General features: G+C 48.3%; 1 protein-coding gene across 1 annotated transcript; it reads left to right on the forward strand.

The window, feature by feature from the left end:
* Positions 1-10,280: 10,280 nt before the first annotated feature.
* Positions 10,281-19,880, forward strand: TEX55 (testis expressed 55). The gene is made up of 4 exons (XM_073328971.1): positions 10,281-10,398; positions 13,554-13,907; positions 17,298-17,360; positions 17,988-19,880. Exons 1-4 carry the CDS (start codon positions 10,381-10,383, stop codon positions 18,087-18,089), a joined length of 537 nt encoding a protein of 178 aa, XP_073185072.1. The 5' UTR covers positions 10,281-10,380; the 3' UTR covers positions 18,090-19,880.
* Positions 19,881-20,540: the final 660 nt, after the last annotated feature.

Here is a 20,540-nt window from a genome sequence, read left to right on the forward strand (position 1 = left end):
ATTAATCATTGAGCACCACTGTCAATAAGTTTGAACAAAACTGAGAATTTTGGAAATTTGTTCATGGCTAGTTTGTACACAGGATCCAGGGCCGGCCTTAGGGGTGGGCCACCCGGGCGTCTACCTAGAGCCCCAGTGGTCAAGGTGCAGTGTTCCTGGCTGACAGAGGAAGGCCATGTGGGAGGGCACCATGCAGGGGTTAGGAGGCAGAGAGGGCAGGGTTTAGGGGTGCAGGAGTCACAGTGCAGGCATTGGGGCTGCAGGAGGAGAATGCAGGAGGGGGGTGCAGGGGATGGGATAAGGGGGTACAGGAGTTAGGGACAAAGGGGGGTGGGGAGCCTGGGGAGCCCACAGGGACCAAGGGCAATAGGGGGTACCCACAGAGCCCAGGGGCAATGGGAGGGGCACTGTGCCTATGGGGGTTAGGGGAGTCAAAAATACAAGTTCACCCAAGTGCCATTTTTCCTAAGGCCCAGCCTGCATAGGAATAGTCCCTGGTAAGTCAAGATGAACTAAGTACCACAGAAATGAGGTGAGAAGGGGAAGAGAAGAAAAGAAGCCAGATAACATAGCAGTTCTTACAACAAAAGTGTAAAATTATTTTACCAGAGTTTTACATCCGTTTTACTTTTGGATCCAAATGCTATAAGTTCTGAATGCTCCATGCTTCTCAGGATCAATTACAGCCTTTTCCCCCTCTTTCAGGAACCCAAAGTTCAAATCTCTAAAGAAGAAAGACCTCATCCAAACTCTCCCTTCCTCTCCAAGGGTTTGTCCTGGTCTTCAATGCTCTATTCTACCCTGCTCCTGGGCTCCACTTTAGCCTTCCTGGGTTACTTGTCAGTCTCCACACTCCCAGTTTACATCAACCCATCCCTGCACAATCACCCCTATATCCTGAAATTGACTCTAACCCTGAAGCAATCTGGACAAATTATATGGGCCCCTGACTCCTCCCACGTCTAGCAGCTTCTGCAAGGCTTAGTTGTTAATTAGGGTTAGCTGACCTACACCCTAGTTCTAATTTCCTGCTTCTCAGAAGTCTTTTTCTCCTACCCATATGACAGTACATTCTGTCACAAAATGAAATGTATTGAATTAACTACTTCCTGTGAATCACTCACTTGGATGTTGCCAAGGCAATACTTTCCCTGTGGTTTGACATAAAGCTGGTTCTAACGTTCTATCTAATTAGGCACTTATGTGGTCTTCCTCTTAGTACCTCACAGTTATTAATTGATTTTATCCTTACCATCAAAGTAGTATTATCCCCATTTCACACAGGGGAAACTGAAAGACGGGATAGATTAAATGACTTGACCAAGGTCACACAGCAAGTGTGGCTGACCAAGGAATTGAACATGCATCTTCTTAGTTGGGGCCTAAGGCTAGGGCCCCAGCCACTAACCTCATCAAACATGGTCACTGAGCTGCTTTAAACCACAACTCATGAGAAATATGTAAGAAAGAAAAATAACAGCCATCTCCACAACCCCTGCATAGAGACAATTCTTTCTGTCTTTCACTCCTTCCTTCCCTCCCTCCTTCTTTCCTGGGCACTAGGATAACTTACCATTAAGAAAGCAAACCCATCACATTTTGAAGAGACAAAGCCAGAGCAAGGAGGGTGATGGTGGAGGCTGAGACAATGTATTTTTAGTCATTTCAATAAATTATGGAGAAGTGAAGTTGATAATTTATTGAAGAAGGGAATCGGGGGATTCTATGTAAATGTTTTCAGATGAATAATTAATGTGGCTTTCTAACATCAGGGGGTCTTTAATTAAAGCCTCTGTTAAACAAGGCAAAGCATGAGACAGGCCCAGCCTGCAGCAGCTAATTGCATCCTTCGCATGTACAACAGCAATTCAGAGATGAAGCATCATTCGCATCCTTAGAGCACAGATCCCTCCTGGAGTGAGTGATGTGATACTTTGTAGGCTAGCCCAGTGGCCCTGAGGCTGATCTGTTAGAGATCATGTGTTAAATTAGGGTTGGCATATATGCCAGCTGCCAGGTGCTGGGTGGGGCCTACAGGTGCAGGGCTTCTGAGGCTTCTAAGCAATGCAAAAAGCAAAATGTAACCTTAAAAGACAAGGGATGCCAGGGGCCTTTCCTGTCTGCCTGTCCCCATACCCCCCTCCGCGCTCTGTCTGCCTGTGTTCCTCACACTCCATGTCCACCTGCCCCCATGGGCCTCGCCTGTTCTGTGTCTGACTACACTGAGGTACTTCATGGTAGGTGTGGAGTGCAGGGATAACGGAGCATTCCCAGCAGTGGGTTAGGAGGGTAGGTCAGGATTTGTCCTACCATCCAGCTACTGAAAACCCTTTCTGTTCCCCAGCACAGCACCCCAAATGTCCCCTCACTGAGATTAAAACGCTCCTGAACTCCATCAGGGTTCTTTGTTCTTCAGAGATTTCAAATTAGGCTCCTCTTCCCATTGTTATTTTAATTCAAACACCAGGAACTGATGGTGAGTTTATGGCGCCACCAAAGGCAACAAGGGAGAACACTGCAAAGGCCCCCTCCTGTTCCTTCTGTTGCTGTAAAGAATGGGTGGGAAGAGTTGTGGTGGCAACTGAGTAAATTGTCCCTTCAAGACCCTCTACATCACACCATCTGACATGTGTTTGGGTCCATGGCAGTCTCATGAAGGAAAACATAAAAGCCTCATTGCTTTGGACTTTGAAAACAAGAGTGGAAAATATATGGAATGACAGCAGTTGCTCCATAGTTAAGTTGCAGCTGCGTTTCCAGTATAAACCAGTTATGTCTCCCCCCCCCCCCATAAAATCCACAGTAAAAGTCAGAGGGGCCTCAAAACTAGTAAGTTAAGTCTGAGGCCAAGGTTGAATTTTTCCAGAAAATTTGAAGTGAATGAACCGTAGGGCTCATTAGTTTTATCAGCTTGGGGGGTGAGGAGCTGTTAAAAGTCTAATTTCCCCACCCCCACTTTGTAGAGAAAGAAAGAAAGAAGATAAAACCTACTTTTACTGGCCTCCTCTAGCTGAGACCTAGTTCCCAGGACCAACATTTACTTAATTAATTTGAAAACACAAAAGTTATTAACATCTTCTTTAGTAATGTTGCTAGGGAACATTGGCTCTGGTTAGCTATTGTGAGATCAACGGAATCTGCACTCCCAAGCGCAGACTGGGTATTGCAGGACTAAGGCAGAAGGAAATCAAAGGGTGATGATGCACATATGTCACACAATACTGTACCACAACACAGACCTTTTTGTAGAGTGAGGGGATGCTCAAGAGTTGCTCAGGGGTGCAGAAGGAGAGGGCAAGGGGAACTATTAGGGCTTCCCAACCTTCTCCATCCAACAAAGTTCATGGAATTCATCAAAAAACATTCCCAATGCCGTGGGCTGGAGGAGTTTCTTTGGCTGCAGAAGCCATATTTGGAGGCACCCATTTTTGATACTCTACATGCAAAGTGGGGTAACTGGGAGGCTGGCACTGCTCAAAGGTCAGAGCTCAGGTAGTTTGGGTGCCTCTTCTGCACATTCCTACACTTGGAAGGTTGGGGTGTTTTTGTCCAGTTTAGGTATGCATTTCCTGACTTTCTTTCTAGTGTGTGTTTTCTGCTTATTTGTTCACACCAATGTTCTTGAAAGGAACAATATCTGCTTGCAACCCTAGCAAAGATTTTTTGTGGCGTAATCTCACTATAAAAACTGTAAAGGAGGACTTGTGGCACCTTAGAGACTAACCAATTTATTAGAGCATGAGCTTTCGTGAGCTACAGCTCACTTCCTCAGATGCATATCGTGGAAATATCGTGTTTCCACGATATGCATCTGAGGAAGTGAGCTGTAGCTCACGAAAGCTCATGCTCTAATAAATTGGTTAGTCTCTAAGGTGCCACAAGTCCTCCTTTTCTTTTTGCGAATACAGACTAACACGGCTGTTACTCTGAAACCTATAAAAACTGTGACACTATATTGTCAGACCCAACCCTGCAGTTCTGAGCCTCTGCTGCTCTCTTGTGGGAAGAGTTGGAATGGACACTGCAAGCGGATATTTTTCTGCCAGACAGAACAGTTGGGTTTCTCCCCACACTCATGCTCAGGCCCCATCTGCCCCCAACAAATAAATAGTCACACCAATGTATGAAAACTTAACAATTCAGTGCAACCCCCTGCCCCAGCCCCCATGACAATATTGTTTTAATCATGTTCTTATCATGTTACAGCCTTTCAAAAGCTCAAGGGTGCAGCATGCCTCACGAACACTGTTCAGAACCAGCCTACTAGGGGATCTCACATGTGGTAACATCCCTGACCTAAATCTTCCCTTCCCTTCTCCCTGGCTTCAACTGTATTCTCTTCCCCCTTGAATTTCCCCCATCTCTAACCCAAGGGCAGTCTCTTTCTCCCTTCAGGAGCTCAACATCGGTATCTGTCTATAGTACTTTATATTGAAGCACCACCACAGTATCTGAGCACATCACAGAGTGTAACATTTGTATCCTCCCAACACCCCGTGAGGTCAGGAAGTTGGGAAACAGAGGAATTAAGGCCCAGATCCACAAAGGCATTTAGGCACCTCACTCCCATTAAACTCAATGGAGCTAGGTACCCAAATGATATGTGCTTGCAACCTTAGGGGTGTGTTTTGTGGGCAAACATACTACAAAATGTATGGGAGAATACATCATCAGACCCAGCCCTATGCTTATGAGTCCAATGGGACAGAGGGACCCAAAGAACTTTGAGAATCTGGGCCTAAGTCACACAAGAAGTCTGGGGTAGAGCCAGGATTTGAAGACAGGTCTCGCAAGTCCTAAGCTAGTGCCCATTGGACCATCCTTCCTCTTACTTTTCTCACTGACTCTCTGGAGACACACTGCAAAGTCACTCATTCGTAATCCAGTATTTGAAAAGGGCTGGAATCAGGGCTGGATATGGTTTTAATGCCCCCCTGGGCTCCGAATGTTTTCAGGCTGGATCTGACTCAGATTGTGTAGTACTGTAAGTGGATATACGTGATTTAATGTCATTTTTAAAAGTCAATATTATGAATGTTCAGTTTTGTAAAGGGTATCTGGAGTTTGGGATGGGCATGTCTTGTGTTTGTGTTGTGTACATCTCACTAAATCAACAAAAATAAGGGAGACTCAAAGAAAACTGAGTTTGTTCAAATTCTTTGTTCAAATTATTTGTTCAAATTCTTCATTGAATACTTACAAGTAACAAATACTTTCAAAGCAACTAGGGAGCAGTTTGTTCATAATTTGCTCGCCAGAAAGGGGGCTACTTTGGTAGCCAGTATGATCATAATAAATAAATCAACCAACTTGTCTAAATAACAACTGTGTGATCACACAAGGACAAATGCCAGCAGTGACTTAGTACTCAGAGAGGACAAAACCAGCAGCAGATCTATAGTGCAACTGTTAAAGAAGTGTTCCCTGAGACAGGTTATCTGATTTCTTTGACAATCTATTTAAGTTTCAACTTAATAGTGGGAAGGATGGGCATGGCTACACCGTGACTCCGCAGGGACACAATAAAGGAGAGTGTTGCTGATCTGCAGCTGGTGTTTTCTTATCTATTTCAAAGTGTTTAAGTTCCAGACCTAGCATATGGTATGATATAAATAATAGTATGATAATACAGTTTTGCTTTCTGAGTGCCTGAGTAGAAAAGCCATATGATTTATGTAACATGACCACTGTATTTAAGACATTATTTTACTTAGAATTTTAATGCATTTAAAATGCATCTTCTGTTTTTTGTAATCTGTTCTCTTGAAAGAATTAACAGAGCAGTGATGTATATTTAATGGAGTAATTCATCGTGCTTCCTTGTACAAAATCCTAGCTTTCCACACCCAGCAGCCAGATCTCTGCAGGAGACATAACACTGCAAATGGAGAGATCTGTTATTTACCAATGAGGTTGAGTTGAAGAGACATGCTAAAAGTGTCACATGGGGCTCAGGATTTACCAGGGTCTGGGCTCTGCTTGAGGCCAACAGGTGGTAGAGTTCTGCTCAGGACTGCGCAACAGAGGGTGGAGGGTGAAATTGCACCCAATGAGTCCGACACTGGAGTCGTATTGTGGAGGAAATAGTGCTGGTATGCCCCACCCACAATTGCCAATCCACCCACAAATCCAGAGTAGCTGCATATTTCAGCTAAAACGGTAATGGTAGTAACTGCTGTAGATACTACCCCATGCCATGTGACCCAGATATTATCTTCATTTTTATTACAAAAATGATCATAGAAATAGTTAACAATGAGGGCAACTATGAGTACATCTACACTGCAAAGGAAAACCCGCCGCAGTGAGTCTCAAAGCCTGGGCTGACAGACAGACAGACTTAGGCTCGCAGGGCTCAAGCAATGGTGCTATAAATAGCTGTGTAGACCTTCCAGCTCAGACTGAAGCTCAGGTTCTGAAAACCACACCATTCACCGGGTTTCCGAGCCTGAGCAGGAATGTCTACACACTGCTATTTTCAGCACCGTAGCACAAGCCCCATGAGCCTGAAGACCTGGGCTCTGAGTGCTGGTCTATACTAGAAAGTTAGGTCAAGCCAGGTAGGTCACTCACGAGTGTGAAATATTCACACCCCTGAAAGACGTAGTTAAGCCAACCATGTAAACAGCACTAAGTCAACAGAAGATTTCTTCCATCGACCTAACTATCACCTCTCAGAGAAGTGGACTTACTACAATGACGGAAGAACACCTTTCATCGCTGCAGTGTCTGCACTGAACTCTCCTGCTGTAGCTTTTCTAATGTAGACTTTACCTGAGAGTTGGGGCACTAGTTTTGGTTTCTTTTTTATTTGTTGTTGTAGAGTAAACATACTCTACGTTGTCAGCTTTAGGTTTCAGAGTGAATGTCCTATTGCAACAAAGGCAAACATTTCACACCTCTCACAACTCTGTGGTTTCAGGCTCTTTCCTCCTCTGCAGACTGAAAGCAAGGCAGCAAATTGCATTTGTCAGGTTTCCTTTGCAACCAAAAGGGTTAGAAACTTTTTTTAAAAAATAAAAGCACAAATGGATCTGTAACATCTATGTAGAGCAAGTGAGACCTTGGATTTTAAGATTACCTATCTGTGTAGATTCTTATACTGTACCCTTTACCACAGTATCTGAGGATGGGATTTTCAAAGAAGACTAAAGAAGTTAGGCACCCAAATTGAATACAAGCTGGGCACCTAAATCATTTGGCAATTCCAGCCAAAGTGTCTTATAAATTTATTAAACTAAAATCAAGAAGCTTGTTCTGTGTCTGTTCCCCCCATTCTGTAAGGACCTTGACTTGCTTGTTTGCTTTTTAAATGTGACTTTGGTGGGTTTATTGAGAGAAGGCTCAGCTGAAGGTGCAGGGTTTGCTTTTGCTCTGAAGGTGCTTAGGTTCATGCTCACCCTGATGTCTTCCAGGAGCGAGTTTCAGATTCATGGGCCTGTTATCGAAAATGCTTTATCTCCTGGACACAGTGCCATTGTTTCAGTGGAACATGGCAGTCATGATCACACAGTGTAAGAGTCCCTTATGTAACCTAGACCATTGCCTGGAAGAATTTTGGAGAGGAGGATCAAAACCTGGAATTTGAACTAGTATTCCCCATGGAGCCAGTGCAGACAGCGGAGCTGTGTGGTGACAGACTCTCGGTGGTCTGCAGTGCTGAGCAGATGTGCAGCAATATTCTGAAACAATTACAGCTTAAAAAAAAATAAAAAGTCAACAGTCTCATATGAAAACACACATAAACATCACTGCATGGAATTTAACTTCTGTTTCTCAGTTAAACATGCTTTATAAGTCCTGGGTCTTTCCCTTTCTCCCAGCAGCTACTACTTCAGCCTCTTATATTCCAATCCCACCTCTGTCACACTGGAGTACAAACTGAACTACTTCAGAAGGCTGTTTACTGTGGTAACACAGCACAGCTTTTATCTCCATTCATTTCATCTGTTCTTTGGGAGAAATTGGCAATCTGAAGAGGTTCATAGAGCAATGAGCCAACTGTCACGGATTGTATAGCAGGGGAAGAGATATAGGAGAGAGACTCTCTCTTTCACATAAATGTGCACTATATTATATATACCTGTATATATATCATATTGCTTTGCATCCCTACCCTCTCCACTAGTGATGCTAACCTCAACCTCTCATTTGCCCAATTCTTCTACAAACACCTTTGTGCTTTCTTCCACACTGCCGTACACAGAGAACAATCCCCTTTCTTGATCTGTAAGAGCCCCCACATTCTGCCCCTTCAGCTCTCTCCTCAAGACCCATTGTCACTGTGATGCATGCATCTAATGATGTCGATAGTCAATTTAAAAGAAAAACATTGATTGTATGTTTCCTTCACAGGAACTTTTCAGGGCAGGGACTGCGTCTGAAACAACAAGAATGCCAACAATGGGGAAGGCTCATGAATGCAAGAGATTGAACCTTTACAGACGCTAGATCAAGACTACCAAACACACTGCCAGATGAAAAAAGAATGATCACCACAGTCAGCACTAAATACAAAGCCCAGCCCTTTACCCAAGCTCTTCCATAATAGATCCCTCAGCCACACCAATATTCCCACTGTTCTTAGACAAAAATATTAATAAAGAACTAATACTACAAAAAATAAAGGAATCCAAACTTTCACTCGCTGGCAAAGAAGGGGTGGAAAAAGAGATCATCATGTTTTTTTACTACTCAGAGGTGATCAGATACTAAGATGAGGGGTACTATTACAGGAACCTGGTTGGATTAACAGATCGAATTTAGTCCTAAAAGATGGCTCTACCATTTCCTTGAGGGTTGCACTGTAAAGTATTTTGGTTTTGCGTTGCCCTCTAGTGTCCAAAATAAAATTAAAAATATCTAGAGAATTATTCACAGTGAAGATAGTGAGCCAAGTTGTGCTCTTGGACACAATACTATGAATCAGGAGGCAGTGGAGTTGCTTTGGATTTATGCAGGCATATCTGATTCTCTAAATGAAGCTGTTCTCCAGGCAGTATTACCTGAGATGCGGATCAGAGCAGGGCTATCCCAGTTAATAACCCACAGGATACAGAGACCTGCCCCTACAGTTTTGCAATAGAATTGAGGGGGAAAACAGTACTGAAGCACAAAGGTGGTGAGAGGTCTCGACCCGCTAAATTGCTTGAAATTCCCAAAGAAGTGCACGAGATGTGTGAGCAAACAAAGGGGCACTTTGGCAGGAACTAGGGTGCCCACACCTCCTCCCATTTTAGCCAGGACAGTCTCCTCTTTGAGCTCTGTCCCAGACGGCACAACTTTTTTGGCCAAACTGGGCATTTGTCCCGTTTGCTCTTGCCCTATGGTGACGCGGAGGAACGTTCGGCAAGAGCAAACGGGACGAACGCCCAGTTTTGCCTAAAAAGTTGTGATGTCTGTGATGGTGGCTCGAGCCCCATGCGGCAGGGCCTGGGCTTGGAGCAGGTCTCGGGCGACGTGAGACGGCTCGGGCGAGTGAGGACGCCAGGCGGCTTGGGCCATCGTCTGTCCTACGGAGCAGGGTAAGCGACAAGCAGGGACGCCGAGCAACCCGGCCAGCGGCGACAAGGGGCAGCTCGGGCACGGGACCGGCCCAAGTCACCTTGCAGCGTCACTGTTTTCACTTTCGGGAAATATGGTCAGCCTCGCAGGAGCCCCAGGGCCGCAGTGAAGGTGTACACACAACAGCATCACTGTAGGGTGCTCTCGCTCTCACCGGCGGGCGCGTCTCGTGCAGGAAAGTGCCACCCGCACAGCCAGCAGTACCGGCGGAGCCTCCGGTGCCAGGGAGCACCCCAGACAGCAACGCTACACCCACAGCGCCCTGGATACGGCCGGGCTCGGTGCCTGAGCCAGCCAGCCAGCCCCGCAGCGCTGCCCCAGCTCTCTCGCTGCCCACCCCCTGCAGGGGGCCCGTGCCCACCAGAACCGCCCCGGCCCCCCGGCGCGCGTGCACAGCCGCCGCCGCCGCCGCCTGGTCTCGAGGGCGCTGACGGCCAAACCCCCACGCGCCCGCCGGCCTCCCGCCACGCCCCAACTCCCCTGCGGGGGGGAACGCTGCAGCCGCCGGCCGCGCAGGGCTGCCCACGCCCGGCGGCGGCACGAGCCCAGCACGTGTCCGCCCAGCCCTAGAACGCAGGTCCCTTCCGCCCGATTCCGAGATGGCTGGCAGGAGCCGTAAGGCCGGGCAACCACGTGACCTCTCCGGGCTTCGGCCCCGCCCCAGCGCCCCGCGGACAAAGGGGGCGGAGCTAGAGGTCTGCTGTTCCCATGGCGATCGCTGCTAGCGTCTCTCCCCCCCGCCCCCACCATACGGTGGGCGCCGGGAGACAGAAAAGGCCGGGGCGGCTGGGCGATGAAACGCGCTTCTGCTCCGGGATGGAGGGGCCGGGGCAGGTGAGACCCCGCCGGGTTACGCCTCCCCCCCATATAACGCCCTCCCGCAGCCCCTGCGCCCCCCCATGCCGCCCCCGCAACTCACACCGTGTACCCTGGCATTGCCCCCCAGTGCCCCCTCTACATCTCCCCACACACTGCCCCCCCCCGCATTGCCCCACCTATCACCCCCGACACACACCCCCCTGCTGCCCCCTCTACATCTCCCCACACACTGCCCCCCCCCGCATTGCCCCACCTATCACCCCCGACACACACCCCCCTGCTGCCCCCTCTACATCTCCCCACACACTGCCCCCCGCATTGCCCCACCTATCACCCCCGACACACACCCCCCTGCTGCCCCCTCTACATCTCCCCACACACTGCCCCCCCCGCATTGCCCCACCTATCACCCCCGACACACACCCCCCTGCTGCCCCCTCTACATCTCCCCACACACTGCCCCCCCCCGCATTGCCCCACCTATCACCCCCGACACACACCCCCCTGCTGCCCCCTCTACATCTCCCCACACACTGCCCCCCGCATTGCCCCACCTATCACCCCCGACACACACCCCCCTGCTGCCCCCTCTACATCTCCCCACACACTGCCCCCCCCGCATTGCCCCACCTATCACCCCCGACACACACACCCCTGCTGCCCCCTCTACATCTCCCCACACACTGCCCCCCCCGCATTGCCCCACCTATCACCCCCGACACACACCCCCCTGCTGCCCCCTCTACATCTCCCCACAAACTGCCCCCCGCATTGCCCCACCTATCACCCCCGACACACACCCCCCTGCTGCCCCCTCTACATCTCCCCACACACTGCCCCCCCCCGCATTGCCCCACCTATCACCCCCGACACACACACCCCTGCTGCCCCCTCTACATCTCCCCACACACTGCCCCCCCGCATTGCCCCACCTATCACCCCCCGACACACACCCCCCTGCTGCCCCCTCTACATCTCCCCACACACTGCCCCCCCCGCATTGCCCCACCTATCACCCCCGACACACACCCCCCTGCTGCCCCCTCTACATCTCCCCACACACTGCCCCCCCCCGCATTGCCCCACCTATCACCCCCGACACACACACCCCCCTGCTGCCCCCTCTACATCTCCCCACAAACTGCCCCCCGCATTGCCCCACCTATCACCCCCGACACACACCCCCCTGCTGCCCCCTCTACATCTCCCCACACACTGCCCCCCCCGCATTGCCCCACCTATCACCCCCGACACACACCCCTGCTGCCCCCTCTACATCTCCCCACACACGCACACACTGCCCCCCCCGCATTGCCCCACCTATCACCCCCCGACACACACACCCCTGCTGCCCCCTCTACATCTCCCCACACACTGCCCCCCCGCATTGCCCCACCTATCACCCCCCGACACACACCCCCCTGCTGCCCCCTCTACATCTCCCCACACACGCACACACTGCCCCCCCCCGCATTGCCCCACCTATCACCCCCCGACACACACACCCCTGCTGCCCCCTCTACATCTCCCCACACACTGCCCCCCCGCATTGCCCCACCTATCACCCCCCGACACACACACCCCTGCTGCCCCCTCTACATCTCCACACACACTGCCCCCCCGCATTGCCCCACCTATCACCCCCCGACACACACACCCCTGCTGCCCCCTCTACATCTCCCCACACACGCACACACTGCCCCCCCGCATTGCCCCACCTATCACCCCCCGACACACACCCCCCTGCTGCCCCCTCTACATCTCCCCACACACGCACACACTGCCCCCCCCGCATTGCCCCACCTATCACCCCCCGACACACACACCCCTGCTGCCCCCTCTACATCTCCCCACACACTGCCCCCCCGCATTGCCCCACCTATCACCCCCCGACACACACCCCCCTGCTGCCCCCTCTACATCTCCACACACACTGCCCCCCCGCATTGCCCCACCTATCACCCCCCGACACACACACCCCTCCTGCCCCCTCTACATCTCCCCACACACGCACACACTGCCCCCCCCGCATTGCCCCACCTATCACCCCCCGACACACACACCCCCAGACACACACACACCTGCTGCCCCTTCTACATCTCCCCACACACGCACACACTGCCCCCCCCACATTGCCCAACCTATCACCCGCCCCAGGCACACACACACCTGCTGCCCTCTCTACATCTCCCCACACATGCACACATTGCCCCCCCCCGCATTGCCCAACCTATCACCCCCCCCTCCTCACACACACACACACACCCACTGCCCCCTTTATACAACACTGACTCTCACCCCGCACAATGTGTGTCTGATAAAATGCAAATCCCAAAACTGCACCACGGAGCCAAGCTACCAGCTATCAGCCTGTCACACTGACTGGCTGTGTGTGTAATTTGGACACATCATTGCTTTCTGTTCATTTGTTTCCCTCCCCGCTGTCAAATGGGCAGAGTGGTATTCACTCATTGTCATAATACCTAGCCCTTATTGTCCACAGAGCTGAAAGTACTGAACAAGGCAGGTCAATATCATCATCCCCATTTTACCAGTAGGGTAACTGAGACAGGGAAAGGTCAAGTGACTTGCCTCCAGTCACCCAGAGTAGTGAGCAGAACTTGGGTCTCCTGAGTCCTGCCCCAGGACTCTAGCCCCTGCTGAAGCACACTGCCATCTAAGGATGAAAAGCACTGTTTTGTATAAGCTCTCAGCTCTGGATATTCTTATTTGCTGTTGAGTTTTAAAAATAGATGCCTCTTAGAGGAGGTAGGATTGCAGAGCCATGTGTTGCTTCAAATTCTTTCTGAGATGGAAAAGAAAGAGACTGAAATCCTGGCCCTATGGAAGTCAATGAGAGTTTTGTCATTCATTGACTTCTATGAAGCCAGGATCTCACCCAGAAAGTAGCATCTCTTATATGAGGAATAGAAAATTCATATTCCTCTTTTCAGTCATACTAGAAAGAGATGAAGCCTACGCCAGTGCCAGCCTGTCCCAGAAATATGTGCTAGAGCAAATGGTGGAGGAGCCCTTGCTGTAGGAGCTATAGCTACAAAGGAATCCTGGACCTCATCCCACTCTCATATAAAAGGGTGTAGTAACGCAATGTGTCTAGTGCACAAGTCTATGCATTTAAAATATTTTTTTAAATGTGTTAAATGTTTTAGCCTGAGCCTGAAGAAGTAGGAATGACTGAAGTGCAGGAGCCTGTTGAATCACCAACAGCAGTGATTGAGTCACCTGGGGACGAGTCACCTATAGTCGAATTGCCAACATCAGTGGACCAGTTACCTACAGATGAATTGCCAGGGTCTGTGGCCGAATCATCTGTGGCTGAATTGCTAACAACTGTGGTCAAAGCACCTGTGGCTGAACCAGCAGAGACTGTAGTCAAAGCACCTGCGGCTGAATCAGCAGCAGTGGTCGAATCACCAGAAGTTGAAAAGCCTATGGTGTATGAAGACCCCTTTGAAGTTTCCCTTATGTACATGGAGAAACATAACATTCTGCAGATATTTCAGGTGAATTTTTCCTTTCCATCTCCTCTTCTTCTCCCAGTGACTCATTGGAGAAACAGAACCTAAAGTTAGTTTGTCAATATTGTACTGAGTCAAATGTCTGTCCACAGGCTCCCTCCGCTCCTTGCCTCATATTGGCTTATGGCCAAACCATGGAAATTGGAAGGCTGATCATTTCCAGCAGATCTAAATAAGGTTAAAGCAGATCTAAATAAGGGAGGGAACTTGACCAGCCAAGTGGCTGTCACCCCAGGTCATGATCCTATTTGGTGATGCCGCATTACATCATCTTCTGGTGACTGCATGCAGGAAGGGGAAGAGAATGGGGACAAAAGAAGAAATGTATCTGACAGGCATTCCCATCCCCAAGCAGCAGGGCCATATCCAAGCAAAGTGTGGAGGGAGGAAGGGCGGGCGGGCGGGCGGGCGGGGGGGATATATGCTGTCAAGGTTCCTCCCCCACTCTGAACTCTAGGGTACAGATGTGGGGACCTGCATGAAAAACCTCCTAAGCTTATCTTTACCAGCTTAGGTCAAAACTTCCCCAAGGTACAAAATATTCCACCCGTTGTCCTTGGACTGGCTGCTACCACCACCAAACTAATACTGGTTACTGGGGAAGAGCTGTTTGGACGCGTCCTTCCCCCCAAAATACTTCCCAAAACCTTGCACCCCACTTCCTGGACAAGGTTTGGTAAAAAGCCTCACCAATTTGCCTAGGTGACTACAGACCCAGACCCTTGGATCTTAAGAACAATGAACAATCCTCCCAACACTTGCACTCCCCCTTTCCTGGGAAATGTTGGATAAAAAGCCTCACCAATTTGCATAGGTGACCACCGACCCAAACCCTTGGATCTGAGAACAATGAAAAAGCATTCAGTTTTCTTACAAGAAGACTTTTAATAAAAATAGAAGTAAATAGAAATAAAGAAATCCCCCCTGTAAAATCAGGATGGTAGATATCTTACAGGGTAATTAGATTCAAAAACATAGAGAACCCCTCTAGGCAAAACCTTAAGTTACAAAAAGGATACACAGACAGAAATAGTTATTCTATTCAGCACAATTCTTTTCTCAGCCATTTAAAGAAATCATAATCTAACACATACCTAGCTAGATTACTTACTAAAAGTTCTAAGACTCCATTCCTGGTCTAGCCCCGGTAAAGAAGCATATAGACAGACCCACAGACCCTTTGTTTCTCTCCCTCCTCCCAGCTTTTGAAAGTATCTTGTCTCCTCATTGGTCATTTTGGTCAGGTGCCAGCGAGGTTACCTTTAGCTTCTTAACCCTTTACAGGTGAGAGGAGCTTTCCCCTGGCCAGGAGGGATTTCAAAGGGGTTTACCCTTCCCTTTATATTTATGACATATGCTGTATGCAGTTAGTGGAGCTGGGGACAGCACATCCTTGGTGCTCTCCATTTCCATTCCTGCAGATGGCTTACGTACAGTTGACCAGGATGGAGACTATATTGATGTGACAACACAAATGAGAGGAAAGGAGGATTCTGTTTCTCCATCTTCCTTTCTCATTCCCCCCACAAATCCCTGTACTGAAGCCATTTGAAAGTACTTTTATGGAGAATCTATTATTTATTACTCCAGTAGTACCTGGAGGGCCAAGACAAGATCAGGCCTTGTCCTGTGATTGTCTATCTAGATTTAGGGCAGGGACTGTCAAAGGGTAGGAGAAATAAAGTATTATTAAATCCATAAAAAGAACAGGAGTACTTGTGGCACCTTAGAGACTAACACATTTATTAGAGCACAAAGCTTTCGTGGGCTACAGCCCACTTCATCCGATGCATAGAATGGAACATATAGTAAGAATATATATATATATATACATACACAGAAAGTGGAAGTTGCCATGCAAACTGTAAGAGGCTAATTAATTAAGATGAGCTATTATCAGCAGGAGAAAAAAAACCTTTTGTAGTGATAATCAAGATGGCCCATTTAGACAGTTGACAAGAAAGTGTGAGAATACTGAACACGGGGAAATAGATTCAATATGTGTAATGACCCAGCCACTCCCAGTCAAACCCAAGTTAATGGTATCTAGTTTGCATATTAATTCAAGCTCAGCAGTTTCTCCTTGGAGTCTGTTTTTGAAGCTTTTCTGTTGCAGAATTGCCACCTTAAGTCTCTTACTGAGTGGCCAGAGAGGTTGAAGTGTTCTCCTTCTGGTTTTTGAATGTTATAATTCCTGAAGTCAGATTTGTGTCCATTTATTCTTTTGCATAGACACTGTCCAGTTTGGCCAATGTACATGGCAGAGGGGCATTGCTGGCACATGATGGCATATATCACATTGGTAGATGTGCAGGTGAACGAGCCCCTGATGGCATGGCTAATGCGATTAGGGTCTATGATGGTGTCACTTGAATAAATATGTGGACAGAGTTGGCATCGGGCTTTGTTGCAAGGATAGGTTCCTGGGTTAGTGTTTTTGTTATGTAGTGTGTGGTTGCTGGAGAGTATTTGCTTCAGGTTGGAGGGCTGTCTGTCTGATGTCTTTATGTGGATACAGACTAACACGGCTGCTACTCTGAAATCTATTAAATCCATGTTACAGATGGGGAACTGAGGTACAACAAGTCTATGTGACATGCCCAGGGTCACAGGGGAAGAAGCACAAATTGAATTGAAGTCTCCTAAGTCACAGTCCAGAGCCTTAGCCGCAAGTCTAGCCTTTCTTTCTTTGGTGCACCCAGCCCCCACTGAACCAGGAGGGAGAGTATCCTTCTTCCCCTGGCTCCTGGGAGGGAAAGTAGTGAGTGTTTTTGAGAGGGGAGTGGACGGGTTCTTCATCTCCTTTGGCTACCTGCAGAGGAAGGGAAGCTGATTTTTTTTTCTTGTCTTTATCAGCCCAGGTCCTGCATTATTGCTCATGGTCCTGTTGTGCTCCAAATTGTTTACAGTTAAAAATAATAGAATATTAAAATCCAGGAACAGAAGTTAGACTTACGGGGTGGTAATTGCCTGGATCACTCTTCTTTCCTTTTCAGCAGACCAGTAACCTAGTAGCTTTATTCCAGTCCTTAGTGCCTCCAGCATTTTCCATGGGTTCTGAACCATAATTGCCAGTGGTTGAGTAAACTTAGCATCCAATTCCCATGACATATTGTCCAGTCTAGCTCATTTGTATTTGTTCGCATTTTCCAAATGTTCCTGTACCTGTTTCTATCAATACCAGTATTTACAAGTTCTCTGTTACTTGCTCAGACCTCTTTATTTTTTCATACATCCAGTACCACATCCCAAATACTCAGTAATCTCATCCCAAAAGACTAGGCATTCCTGCCCTCAGCAGAACTGTCTGCATCCTTGAATCTATTACCCGCCTTCAGCAGGGAAATCTAAAAATGCTTTCACTTTCTTTCTCAGGAGATCACTGAAAACTTGGTGTATGAGAAGCCCGATGACCCCTTGCAGTTCATGTTGCTGCAGGTATGGAGTCTTCTAGGTCTGCAGCAGAATCCAATTGTGGCTGAGCAGGCTAGAGCCGCAGTGAAGCCATGAATATTCCTGTTGCTATGAGTCTTGGCACTTGGAAGGAGGAGGATAGGACAGGGGAAGAATGCCCTGGATGACAGGGTCTGAGTGTGTTTTAAAGGGGCAGGACATGGCAGGTTGGGGAAACAAGGCTGGAGAGTAGGGTCAGTGTGTGGAAGGGAAGGAGACAGTGCGGTATATAGGTCCTTCAATACAGTGTCTGGAATTGTGAAAGGAGGATCATGGACAGAGAAAGATCTATCAGCAATGGGAGGGTTTTAAAATACAGAGGACTAAAAGCTTGTGGAGTGAGGGACAGTGGGGATGGGGAGGGAATGGGGGGGCGCACAACTGGGTATAAGAGGGGATTATAGTAAAGACAGAAGAGAAGGAAGGGCAGAAAGAGGATCCCTTTCATCACTCCCCTCTCCCAGGGAGATAGTCTCCACTGGTTTTGAAGGGGACCCAAGTCTTGTCCTGTACTTCAGTTTTCAGAGCTGGCAGAAGCAGTTGTGGTGCTATCTCTGGGCTCCAGTATTATGGCATTGGAGAGTGACTTGACCATTTTCTTCTCCTCCCCAGGTGCAGTCCATGATGAACAAGCAGCTGGAAATGGAGGAGGAGGAGGAGCTGGGCGGTGACAGCTTCTACACAGCAGAGAACTTTCCTGGTGGCTACCAGTGACCTTGGCAACATGGTTGTTAGCACAGGGCCTCTGGCTAACACTGCACTTGCACGCTTGGTAGAAATGGTTTTGAACAGGTCTGATGGTAACTGAGCTTCCTGGCTTCTCTTGTTCTGGGTGCTGTGCTTCCAATTGCTTGTAAATTATGCAACTGCATGTTATCGATACACAAACCTCCTAACACACACACACACACAAGCCTCTGAACATTCCTGCCGAACCCACCACACAGCTTGTACGCACAGAGGCTACTTTTCTGTGAACACAGACTCTACAGCTCTGATCACACATATACACAGACAACAGCACAAACCCACAGCAACCAGACTTAATGGCTATAGATCCAACCACCCTTGAACACTTACACACGTTTCTACCGTCTCTGTTCTGTTTTGGTGGGTGGTCTGTCCTAAACTGTCATATAGCAATCCACTATATAACAGTTTGGAACTCCAGTGTCCACACTGGGAGGGGCTGTCTCTGTCCCTCTCCCTCCCAGAACCCCCTTGTCCCACACTGGAAGGGGCGGTTTCCCCCTCAGCTATCCCTGCTGAGTTCAGATCACTCTGTCCTTTTGTATTCTTCTCTCTGCCATAGCATGTACAATTCCTATACCACACAACTAGAAGGTGAAGTTAAGGTTGCAGGGACATATGTGTGGCTTCAGAGCATATCACCTCTTAAAAATACTAGTTGAATAAAAAACAAAAACAACTGTTAGAAACCCAGGAAATTTAGAGTTAAAGGGTACTTCTCAAACAAGTAACTCAAATTACCGTTTATCTTTCTATCTATCTATCTATCTGTCATTCAAGTTACTTATACGTCCAAAAGGAAAACGGGACACCGTGCAGGGGTGGCCCAAGCACCCCCCCAACCCTCCCCACCAAGGGGCTGGCTGGAGCCACTCACCCGAGCTTCCCTCCACTGCCCACGGGGCCTGAGCCATTCACCCAAGCCCTGCCCTCCCACTACCCATATGGGGCTGGTGTCACTGCTTGCTTGAGCCCTGCCTGCCCCCCGGTAGCACCCTGCTTCCCACCCCCTGCACCAGGCTAGCATCGCCACTTGCCCCCCCACACACATTCCTCCACACCCCACTTTTTTGACACAAGTGGGCATTTGTCGTGTTTGTTCTTGCCAACTGATCAAATTGGCAAGACCAAACAAGACAAATGCCTACTTTTTCCAAAAAAATCAGGATGGCTGGGACCGGGCTTAAAAAAGGCACTGTCCTGGCCAAAAGGGAACATATGGTCACCCTACTTATATGTTCCTCATCACCATAGTATCTGAGTGCCTATCTCTGCCCCCTTAGAAATGTCTGCCTATACTGGAGACAAAGAAAGATGATATAGAAAATATGAACTGTAGAACACTAGCTTTACAATTGATTTCGTGCATACCTATCTCCAGTACTTAGTGTGCTGTTTTGGCACCACGCTGACCTTTGTTCTTTTTAGGTAACTGCTTTAATTGCATGATCTAGGTCTTTGAGGTTTGTATGTAGTCACATGCTAGCTCTGTATCTAATGCCATTTGAATAGTTACCTAATGCCGGTCCTTTCCACTCAAGGATCTCGAAGCACTCAAAACTATTAGTTAATCTACTGTATTCCATTTTAGAGGCACGTGAGTACCATCTTTCTTTTACAAATAGAGCATGATCCTGTAAGGCATGGAGGGCCAGATTTTTACAGATCTTTAGGTGTCTAAAGATGCTAATAAGCATGTCGTGGGTTTTTTAAGTGTCCTTAGCAGGTTAAGTATCAGAGGGGTAGCCATGTTAGTCTGGGTCTGTAAAAGCTTTTACAGATCCAGACTAACATGGCTACCCCTCTGATACTTGACACCGTGCAAGACACTACATTTAGCCGTATGGAGTGGAAATCCATCAACCTCATGAAGAAACTTGCACAAGTACAGACAGATATCATCTTCCTTTCCAAATGCAAATGGATGGACATCATACCAAATGGACTGAAGATGAAAAATCCATTGCTACCTACATACTGCACAGCAGTTCATTTGCAAATTTGACACCATCAGCTCAGGATTAAACAAAGACTGTGAATGGCTAGCCAACTACAAAAGCAGTTTCTCCTCCCTTGGGGTTCACACCTCAGCTGCTAGAAGAGGGCCTCATCCTCCCTGATTGAACTAACCTCGTTATCCCAGCCAGATTCTTACTTGCATATTTATACCTGCCTCGGGAAATTTCCACTACATGCATCCAACGAAGTGGATATTCACCCACGAAAGCTTATGCTCCAATACGTCTATTAGTCTATATGGTGCCACAGGACTCTTTGACAGGTTTCAGAGTAGCAGCCGTGTTAGTCTGTATCCGCAAAAAGAACAGGAATACTTGTGGCACCTTAGAGACTAACAAATTTATTTGAGCGCTCAAATAAATTTGTTAGTCTCTAAGGTGCCACAAGTATTCCTGT

This window comes from Lepidochelys kempii, chromosome 1 (genome assembly GCF_965140265.1).
Source record: "Lepidochelys kempii isolate rLepKem1 chromosome 1, rLepKem1.hap2, whole genome shotgun sequence".
NCBI lineage: Eukaryota > Metazoa > Chordata > Testudines > Cheloniidae > Lepidochelys > Lepidochelys kempii.